The sequence below is a fragment of the Anopheles coustani genome, chromosome 2 (assembly GCF_943734705.1).
Source record: "Anopheles coustani chromosome 2, idAnoCousDA_361_x.2, whole genome shotgun sequence".
NCBI lineage: Eukaryota > Metazoa > Arthropoda > Insecta > Diptera > Culicidae > Anopheles > Anopheles coustani.
In genome coordinates this window covers 53,828,869-53,840,490 of record NC_071289.1, presented here as the reverse complement: position 1 = coordinate 53,840,490, position 11,622 = coordinate 53,828,869, and the positions used below count along the sequence as shown (strand labels likewise).

Sequence of the window (11,622 nt, the reverse complement as noted above, 5' to 3'; positions counted from 1 at the left end):
TTAAAGCATCCTAGGGCCGCTACACGAACCGAAAACTCCAACCGAGAACTCAAAAACCGTATAAGTTTACGTCAAAATCTTCTCGGTTCGTGTAGCCGCGTTTTGTGGTACCAATTCTGTCGCCAGTCAATGCAAGCGAAAAGTTTCTGACAGTCTATGCATGTGTCAGTCTCTGCTGTTTTTGTTTTTGTGATCAGTTAGCTCAAAAAGCTGCCTTCGAAGCAAACAAGATATCATCTTCAGTTAACAGAAAAAGTTAAATATGGATAATCTGTTGATGAGTGAAGAGTGGCTAACAACCCTATCCAGGGTCATCGAGTTAAGTACCCAAAACTCTCAACAACGCAACAGGCAACGCAACAGGCGTATTGTGCGTAGGTGGTGGATGCGTCCAATTTTTTTCCGGCGGCAAGAAGATGGCAACCGTTTGCTTGACAATATTGTAGCAGAGCAAGCAAATGAAACCATGATTAACTTTCTTCGCATGAAGAAGGAAGATTTTGATGTTCTCCTTGACATGATACGCCCAGAAATAAATAGAATGAACACAAATATGCGCGACTCCATAACAGCCCAAGAACGGTTGCTTATAACGCTGCGCTACTTGGCAACTGGAGAAACATTCAGTAGTTTGCAGTATTTGTTTCGGGTGAGTTAACCGCGTTTGATCAAAACAAAATTCAACATTCTTTTTTTATTGTAGGTGTCTCGTTCCTCTATAAGCAATATAGTCAAGGAAACTTGCTCCTGCCTTACTAAAGCTCTACGGTCATATGTGAAGGTAAATATATTATTTTCAGCTAAAAATTATATAGAGATAAAATGTGTTGAAATTTGGTTTTCTTTCAATAAGATAGCCTAACAATCAATTGTTTCAGTTCATTTAATTTCAACATTCATTTTATTTTATTATCATCATCATCAGCAGAAGAACACGTTTACAATTAAAAAAAAAACACAACGTAGGAATTAGAGGTAAACAACATTTATAACATTAAACACAATACACATAACAATCACATCGCTTGCCTTTGGCCTTCACATCGTCCTCGGCCTCCAGCATGGCTCGCTGAATCCTCGACGTCACCTCCTGTTGTTCCTCAGGCGTGAATCGTCTGAGGAATTCAGCGACCCAGCGACCGAAAGTGTTTTCCGGCGAGTTTACGTTGGCCACGGTCGCCTGCATTAGCTTGTTGAGGACCTCGCTCACTTCACTACCCTCATTGATCCTTCGCCGTTTTCTTTGAGGGTTTGCGGGGGTTCGGGCAGGAATGGAAGGTGAAGGTGTATCGTCTAAGGACGTGGAAGGAAAGCTTGAAGGTAAGGAAGATAAACGGTTTGATGGTCCAGGACAAGGAGAGAGATTATCGGAAAGGGACTGGGGGGGATCTATTGGCAACATGTAGCAGTGGTCGTCATAGCTATCAGGAGGGGATGTTGGAGTCGGATTAGCAGGAGGAGCAGAAGGATTGAGGGAGTGCAGAGCGAGGTCCTCATCGTGCTCGTCAAGCTGAAAAGAAAAAAAAACAAATATTTACAAATATTAATAGCAAATTGATAACCCACACAACACATATGCATGTAAATCGAATATCAACTTGAAATAATCGTACTTCTATGCAATATGATTGAATCGTAAATGATGCTAAAATAATGCTTATACGTACAAAAGTGGAGGCGCTAACCGTACATTGTTCAAAATGTATATGTTTAGTCGTATATTTTCTAAGTCGGCATCATATACGACTTACGATATACATCAGCCGGACATTGCTCGTTTATCTATACGTATGCATGAAGAAAATCGTATTACATTCTTAATCGGCATCATATGGAACAAAGAATATACATTGCTCGTACATTGTCTATGCTTACTGCGATTCCGATTCGAAAAATACTAATATGTGATTCAATTTCTTCAACTTAATACGACTTCGTGTTGTGTGGGAATCAACTTGAGCAAACAGTTTTCTAAATGTAAATAAGTTATTAATGTTAGAAAGTGTTCTAACATGTGCAAAGGAATATGAAAAATAATAAATTTAATAGGAATTTCGGAAGCGGAAAAAACCAAAAAATTAGTCTTTATTACGGTTCCTATTTGCACAATCCCTGATTGCGCCCAAACATGCCCTATTTATCCTTTTCTGGCGCCGATGGCCGACGCCAAGGGTCATCGATTCTCCCGACAGCCGACGCGTCAGCTGATCGACGAAGTTCCCTTTCTTATCTTTATGCTATCGGGCTGTCTGTTCTCAGCCGAATTGGCAGCTGGCGTTAGAATCAAAAGTGTTTCTAACAATTAAGTTAAGTTTTATTTTCTTTTTTACAGTTTCCTTCTACAAAATCACAATGGTTAGAGGTTTCAAAACAGTTTGAGGATCGTTGGAACTTTCCACATGCTATTGGAGCAATCGATGGCAAACACGTTAACAAACATCAACTTACCAGCCCCCGTCTGTGTGGATTGCCGAACTTTTGATCGATACGAACGGTAGCTCCCCAGCAGATTTTGCCACAAACGCTTGGCTTCTGCTACCGGCATATCGACCTCCACAGCGATGCTTGACCAAGCGTCGTTCTACGATACCTTATTTTTATAATTTTTTAGTTTTTTATTATAAACGACCGGCCGTTTCTCCACTGCCGATATCAAGCGGAGGCTTTGTTCTACGTCCTAAAATAAATAATATATATGTAAGAACCGTAATCTTACACTAACCGTTCATATTTTTCATAAAATATGTCCGTTCTCACCTGACGCGCGTACAATCTCTTTGATTCGGTTCCGCTCATCTTGCCTTGTTTACCAGCGAATTCCGGATGAATATTTTTAGATGAAATTAGCTGGAGAATTCAAAACCACATATATTAACAATAAAAAAAATACAATCGCACACACAGTTTGAGCACGAAAGTCACTTTACTTTTTTAGTATTTCGCGGTTATTTGTTGTGCTTCTTTCCCACTTGATCCTTACGTGGTGCCGCTTATCATTCGAGTGACTTCCCGCTCTCCGGTTTGCCAAACCCTTTATCTCGGGAGCCCTTTGTTGTTATCCAGCATCCATCACATAATCCCCTTATGCATTTGCACCGGGTGCCACATTGCCGAAAAAAAAACCTGCCTAGTAACCTTAAAATCCAACGGAAATGTAATTTAGTTTCATCACAGGCAGAGACGAATGACCGAGGAGGTCAAAGTCTCTGAAATTAAAAAAAAGTTTCATCACAGGGAAATAAATCTCAAATTAAAAATTATAGCTATAAAATGACAAAATATTACCGTAACTACAAAAGAAACACGTAAATTTATCACCATATGTTCGTTTATTTTGTTTTTGAGATTTGTTATGTTTACATTTATTTCTTTTTCGTCTTCTTCTTCTGACGCATTTGAGTTTTCGGTTAGCAGCCAAAAACTTCTCGGGTGCAGTTTTCAGCTCACGGAGCTGAAAAGTTTTTGACGTAAACTTCTCGGTTGTTCCCCTCTTCTCGCCGAAAACTTTTTGAGTTTGTGGGTCGTGTAGCGGGGCTCTCCAACGTGGACATAACTTCTGAACTATTCTGAGCTTGTACCATCATATTCTTGGTTTTGAATTGGCAAGGGTCTGTTACTATTTGAAGAGCTGTAATCTAAAAATGTCTTTAATATTGAATTCTCGTAACATTTTACGGACGTGTATGAACTGTAGCTGTAGAACAAGAAAAAGCGACCTAATGCATTCAAAGCAAACCAAACCAAATTTTACTCTTTGTTATTGACTTGGCTTGTCTTTCCCCTTTTACGTGATGTTCAACCACTACCCTGCTACACATTTTTAAGATACGATCATCGACCTATATTTCACTGAATGAAAATTTCATATATTTCTTACCACACATGATGCTGCATATGGCGTGATGGAGACGCTTAGTAGGTGATAAACTATAAGCTTCACATGTAACGTACAGAATAACGTAAAGATGCGCGCGTATGCGCAAAAAAAACTATCATTTATTGTTACAAAACATTCTAGGCTATAAGTGGGTATGCATCATATTACAATCTTTCACAATCCTTAGCGATGGCGTAAGGTTAAAAACAGAAAATTGAAAAATTTTCCAGGAGTTTTGCGAAACATTGCTTAATATTTTGTGACAATCAATTTCAATTTACTTAAACTATCAACAATTTTAAAGCATGATAATAAACCTTTCCAAAACTGTGCTTGAAATTCGATTCCGTCCATTATTATAGGAGTTACAGACCTTCAAAGTTGATGGATTTTTTTTCAATTTTTCACGCAATATTTTCACAAATCTTGACTTTGACGGGCTGTTTCTCAGAACCCGGAAGAACAGAGGCTCTAGTTTTTGGGTCATTTCTTAGTTTCATCTTGTAGTTTAAGAAAACATATTTCATTTTTCTGAAATCCAAATATGAATTTTTGATTTTTATCCCGGCTTCGCTCCACCGTGCAATGGAGCGAAAATGTCCGCAGTGTTTTTGACATACGGATTAAAGAATTAGGTTAAATTTTTACATTTTATTGTACATAAATTGTTTGCCCCGAGGGCTATACAATTGGAACAAAAGTGGGGAACAAGGAAGGATAACGTAGCGGAGAAGGAGACGAAGAAGGATCATGACGTATGGGACACAAGGTGGGAGCGAAAGCTGGCAAGGGACATGTTGAAGTCAAACCGATCACTCACGGCATTGAAGGCACGCAGGGCACGCAACCATGGGTCGTTCTGCGCAAACTGCGTGCGGCGGGTGGGGATAAAGAGAGGAGGACGCTCACGGAGTTGATAAAAAGGAACGTAAAAGGGAATAGCCGCAAGCAGGGAAGGAACGTCAATGTTGGAAAGGAGGATGTTAGCAATAAACAGAGAACGCGCGCGGTTATAGTTGAATATGTGAATGTGTGGTTTGGAATCTCTTTTATTAACTGAAGATAACGACTGCTTCTACTCGCTGCTAGCTTAAGACTCAATCACTTCAACGCAAGCTAAGGATACTATGATTGCTTCCTCAACACCCCCTCTCAATCATAGCCTCTTTAACAAGCACAGATCTTTCGACAGTTTCCGGATTTCGAACACCCAAAGTTAATCTATGTCTTTTAAAATTTCCTGCCGAAAGACTCTTTGTAAGCATATCTGCTACTTGTTCGCTGGTTGGTATGTACTTCACACTGAAGGTACCATTTTCAATACATTCTCTTATGAAGTTGTACCTTATATCCAAATGCTTCATTCTTTTCTGGTCACGAGGCTCCTCTGCTATGCATATACATGACTGATTGTCCTCGTAGATTACCAATGGAACATTTATGACTATTCCAAATTCGCTTAGCAGATTCCTCAACCAAATTGCTTCACACGATGACTGACTCAATGATACGTACTCAGCCTCTGTGGAGGATAAAGCCACTGTTGTTTGTTTTCGTGTAGTCCAAGAGATCGTATTTCCGTACACTTGAAACAAATAACCACTGGTTGAACGACGATCGTCCATGTCACTACCCCAATCTGCATCAGCAAACCCTCCGATTGGTTCGACTCGAGCTTCACGATGGTATTCCAAACAATAATTCTTCGTTCCTTGCAAATATCGTAACACACGTTTCAGATAATTCCAGTGTACATCAGTAGCACCACTCTGGAAACGGCTTAAAATATTGATTGCTATACTTATATCGGGGCGCGACGTTAGCATCAGGTACATCAAACATCCAATAAGTTCCCGATACGGTTTTTCTGTTGCTGGTTCACTATCCTTTTTCTTTTTCACCTTGATATTCGATTCCATAGGAGTTGATGCCGGTTTACAATTCTCCATTCCGAACCTTTGCAATAATGCCGAAATATAAGCTGTCTGATTTAATTTCAATATTCCCTTATTTATATTTCGTAATATTCGTATGCCGAGAAAATTCTTTAACTCCTCCATATCGTCCATCTCGAACTCATTTTTCAAAAGCTGTTTTAAATTCAAAATTTCCTCCATTGAACTGGATGCCAGAATGATATCATCGACGTACAATACCATATAAATGCATACACCATTAACAATTCTAGTGTAAAGACAACTGTCATAAAGTGACCGCCGATATCCTTGATTTAGCACAAATGAATTGAAACGTTCGTTCCATGCACGCGGCGCCTGCTTTAGTCCATACAAGGATTTGCGCAAACGACATACCTTTTTCCCCCTCTCAAATCCTGGTGGCTGCCGCATATAAACAGTTTCCGATAATTTTCCGTTGAGAAAAGCAGTACGTACATCCATCTGGTGCAAATGTAGATTTTGTTTAACTGCCACTGCCAATAAGGTTCTTACAGTTGTCATTCGCACCACGGGGGCATAAGTTTCCTGATAGTCGTAACCTTCTCTTTGAGAACAACCTTTAGCCACAAGTCGCGCTTTGTATTTGTTAATGGATCCATCATCAGCATATTTAATTTTAAATACCCATTTGCAGGGCACTGCCTTTGCACCGACTGGTAGATCCACTAAATTCCACGTCTCGTTTTTCTTGAGGGCTTGCATCTCATCCTCAATTGCACGCTTCCAGTGTGGCCAATCATCACGTTCTCGCAAACCGTTGATGTTTTCCGGTAATGCGTCTACGTAATTTTCCGCATGTAATGCAAAAGCTGCAAACTTTTCATCACTATAGCGTTCAGGCACCTTACGATTCCGATCGCTTCGCCGAAGTGAATCGTCGACTTGTTCCGCGCTATTGTATTCTTCTTCCGTCTCTCGAAGTTCCACTTCTTGATTTTCCGTTTCCAAGAAATCCCTTCTGTCCTGAATCGAATCTTTCTGTGTTTCCGAGATCTCCTTTTCAAGTGATTCCACGCTAGATTGTTCCGGTACTATTTCCAATTTTCGTGATTCCACATGATCATTCACTAGGTGATCCTCAGTGAACACTTGAACTTTGCTTTTCGATTCTTGAAAAACCACATCTCGAGCCATAAAGATCTTCTTTTTCACAGGATCCCATACTCGATATGCGTTGCTTCCATACCTGACCATATAACCAATTTGGCTTTTGGCATCAAGCTTCGTTCGCTTTTGCTTTGGTATGTGACAAAATGCCTTACTTCCGAAAATTTTCAGACGAGATACATTTGGTTTCTCTCCGAACCACATTTCGTACGGCGTTTTGTTGTTTTGTAGCGCTGAAGTTGGACTGCGATTGATCAAATATACTACAGTCAAAACTGCCTCATTCCACATTGATCGTTTGAAATCTGAATCATCTAACATTGACCGGGCACGTTCCATGATAGTCCTATTCATTCGTTCTGCAACGCCATTCTGCTGTGGCGTATATGGCACTGTCGACTCCATCAAAATTCCAGCTTCCTCACAGAATTGCATAAATCGAGCATTTATGTATTCTCCGCCGTTATCACTTCTTAATTTGCTGATTCGACAGCCAAAGTGTGCCGTGACCATCGCTACATATTTTTTAAAAACATCCACGACATCTTCTTTTGACTTTAGTATGAATGCTATTGTCAGATGTGTATAATCATCAATAAAAGTGATGAAATACTTCTTTCCATCCCATGAAGCTGGTGTAAAAGGGCCGCAGACATCAGTGTGAACCAACTGCAACGGACGAGAAGTTCGATGTTCAGTTGATTTTTTAAACGGTAGCTTGGATTGTTTTCCCATCATACAGCAAGAACAAACTTCTTTTTCCGATTTCAAAATTCCACTAATATCGATTCCTTCAACCATTTCGCCTCGTACAAGCTTTTCCAGTCCAGCATTTCCAATGTGTCCATACCGTCGATGCCATAATGTTATGTTGCTTCCTTGGTCTACGGACAATGCAGATACGATTTTCGGAACAATCATTTCTATTTCGTATAACCGACCCTTCTTCTTTGCAAAACCAATTACTTCCGTTTGACGTGTTATTCGCGCATTTTCTTTTCCAAAAACTACTTCATTTCCTTTTTCTGTTAATTGTCTTACCGATAGTAAGTTGGCGGAGAGTTCAGGAACATACAAGACGTTGTATATTCTGCACACTTGATTTTTATCATTTACAGAGCATACTACTTTCACTTCGCCGACCAGGTTGCTTGAAAGTGATACTCCTGACTTCGCTACATGGACCATGATTCTTCTTCTTGGCGTAACGACCTCTTGGTCATGCCTGCCCGTTAAGGGCTTACGAGACTTGTTTCCCTGTTGTACGTGGATAGTCAGTCCTCTCGTACAGGGGAGGGTCCGGTCTCGGTTGGGATTCGAACCCACGCCTTCGAGGTGGTGAGCCCCGGCGCTCATGGACCGATTTTCTAACCGGCGCTACCGCTCGGCTGTCGCGGACCCCTAAATGGACCATGATTGGTGTTTCCAATTTCCGTAAATTTTCAAGATATGTTTTATCATTTACCATGTGCTCCGATGCTCCACTGTCTAGGATCCAGCGAATTCTTCCTTCAGTTGGTGTAGCATTACATGATAAAAATGCAATTTCATTGCCTGTATCCGCTGTGTATATCTTACTATTTTTCCTCGGTTTGTTCCAATTTTTACTGCTGTTTTCCTTTTTCGATAATTCTTGACAATTAACTCGCTTGTGTCCAATTTTTCCACAACCGTGACACTTGAACTGAAACTTTCCAGTTTTTCCAGTATTTCCAGCAAATGCTGTGCTCGATTCCGGTCTAGCTTCACCGTATTTTCGCTTAGTTTCTTCACTTAGCAACCGCGACTTTACAAATTCCAAAGTACACTGTTCTGCTGGTAACGTCTCAAGTACCGTGATGAGATTTTCGTACGCAGTAGACATTGACTGGAGCAGAAAGAATACTACCACTGGTTTGTCGAATTTTATGTTCGCCGACTCCAATTCCCGAATGGTCTTTTCAAATTCCAAAATATATTCTTCCATCGATTGTCCTCCGTCGTACTTCATTCCTGCCAGCTTTTTCAATAGATAAAATATCCCTGAAATTCCTTTCCTTTCGAAAGTGTTCTGCAGTGTAGTCCAAATTGCCTTGGGTGATGTTTTCCCGCGAATATACTCAAGCTGCGAGTCCGCTATTTTATGGATAAGGACGGACTTACACTTAGCGTCTTCCTTCTTCCGCTTGGCCCGTTTTTCCTCCTTTTCCTTTTTTACAGCCGCTGAATCTTCGGCTACTTCCGGGTAGAAATCTTCTTCTTCTAAAGTTTTCTCAATACAATGAAGCAATCCCAATTCTTCCAGGAAGGCTTCAATCCGAAAGCTCCAATTTGAAAAATTTGTCCCGTCGAAAAGATATACACGAACACGAGATTCCTCCATTTCCGGACGTTCTGGGCCCATAACCAGTTGAATATGTGAATGTGTGGTTTGGAATCTCTTTTATTAACTGAAGATAACGACTGCTTCTACTCGCTGCTAGCTTAAGACTCAATCACTTCAACGCAAGCTAAGGATACTATGATTGCTTCCTCAACAGTTATGCCGGTCCTTAAGACTGTCTAGCCCCAGAAGTTGGCACCGGACAGTATAGGGAGGTAAGGTAGCGCTGAGGTCGTTCAAAAGACGCCTCACGGCAATACGAGAGAACTTCCTCTGCACCCTCTCCAGCCTATCCAGAGCAGTGACACCAGCGGGAGACCAGATGACGCATCCATAGTCCAGGATGGGACGCACCCAGCAGCAATACAACGCACGCAGACATGAAGGATCCCGAATCTCGGAAGCCATGCGGATTATTAGGCCCAGGATCTTATTCGCTCGCTCGATTACCGAATCGAGCTGCGGCGCAAAAGATAGCCAGTAATCAAGTAACACACCGAGGTCTTTCACGACAGACACACGCGGAAGCGGCAGCCATTCAAGACATAGTTGTGTATAAATTTGTCCGAGGAGCGGCTAAACGTGATAACACAACATTTTGGCACGCACAAGACGAGGCCGTTGGCAATACACCAGGAGGAAAAGGCATCAGCAAAACGCTGGAGGGAAGGGAGATCATTAGACGAGGATACAGGAAGAAATAACTTGACGTCATCCGCGTACATCAGGCATCCATCAGGTGGCAGAACCCTGGCACAATCGGCGATGAAAAGTGCGGAAAGGAGGGGACTCAAGACGCTCCCCTGAGGAACACCCGACTGCCCCACGAAAGGATCAGAGAGAGCCCCGCCGACTCTGATCCTATAAGTCCGATTTGACAGAAAGGACTCAAGCCAGAGAAGGAGAGACCCACCGAAACCCATCCGCTGAAGCTTGGCGAGGAGCAGCCTATGTGACAAGCAGTCAAAGGCTGCCTTGAAGTCGGTTAAATCCAAGAAACTCTTCAGTTCTGATGGCGAGTGCGGGTAACGGATATTACTCATGTCCCTGATTTTTGAGTCATTGATGTTGAAGCCGGATTCATCAAACACGTGTCATAAGGATTTAATGCGAGTTTAGCCGAACTCACAGTTGGACGTATTCAACGTAAATCTTTCAACGTTTCTGCAAACAGCAGCATATCATCAATGTAGATGATTTTACTCCTCACCTCCTTCAAGATTCGAGACACTTCCCGCTGAAAAATTTCTGCTGCACAGATCACGCCAAACATAAGCCGACTCCCGTGACCCCATATCCGCTTTCTGATGGACCACGAGTATGTCCCACCGAGAAGCGAATGGCTTGGAGGTCACTGAGGGTATCGTCCTCTAGCACTCTCCAATCTGCTACTGTTGCCAGCCGTTGACTGCAGAAGGTCACGTCCACTATAGATGATCTGCCATTTCTCCAGAAGGTACTTGCTCCGCCGTAGTTGAGCAGCTGGAGGTCCAGCATCCCGAAGCACTCTGCAACACTTGATCTTCGCTGGTTTGTGGTCTTACTGCCCCACTCCACCGACCAAGCATTGAAGTCGCCTTCGACCACTACTGATCCCCTCCCAGCTAACTCCATCGATAGCTTGTCCAGGAACTCCTCGAATTTCCCGACCGGCCAGCTAGGGAGAGCGTAAACACTGCAGCACACGACCGAGTTAATCACGGCTACGACGAACCCCTCGTGCTCACTGCAGGCGACACTCTGGATAGGGTACCTACCCCCGGCCAGAATTGCTGCCTTTCCCGTCCTGTCCACGACCCAGCTAGGATCATCCACGGGCACCTGGTACGGCTCCGATAGCAGCGCCACATCCACTTTCTCTTCCACCAGCGTTTGCCACAACACCTGCTGAGCCACCTCGCAATGGTTGAGGTTGAGCTGGATCACCTCCCTGTGCTTCTCCGTTACGAGCGCGGCTTGCTTTCCGGTCCTACCATACGATGGTTGCACCTATCTGCCGGACATAGAACACTTTTCGGCTCCTTTCTGCAACCCCCTGCTCGATGTCCAACTTCTCCACACCGCATGCAGGTGTTCGAACGATCCGGGCCCTTGCAGCTCCACTGTTGGTGGCCAAGTCCCCAGCACTTGAAGCACTCCTTGGGCTTTGGGACCAAGCGCAGAGGGCATACGGTCCACCCAACTCTAATTTTTCCTGCCGCCAGGATCTTGGGAGCAATGCTAGAGGCCACTTTGATGGTGACCTTTTGCATACCTCCATACGCAGCTTCACTTGCACCTTTGTGTCCTCAATGCCTACCTGGGATTTCAGAGCCTCC

At 42.8% G+C, this 11,622-nt stretch overlaps 1 protein-coding gene across 1 annotated transcript; it reads left to right on the top strand.

The window, feature by feature from the left end:
• Positions 1-262: 262 nt before the first annotated feature.
• LOC131264634 (uncharacterized) lies at positions 263-2,482 on the top strand. Its single transcript, XM_058266905.1, has 3 exons — positions 263-649; positions 704-781; positions 2,333-2,482. The coding sequence occupies exons 1-3, from the start codon at positions 263-265 to the stop codon at positions 2,480-2,482; spliced, it is 615 nt and encodes a 204-aa protein (XP_058122888.1).
• Positions 2,483-11,622: the final 9,140 nt, after the last annotated feature.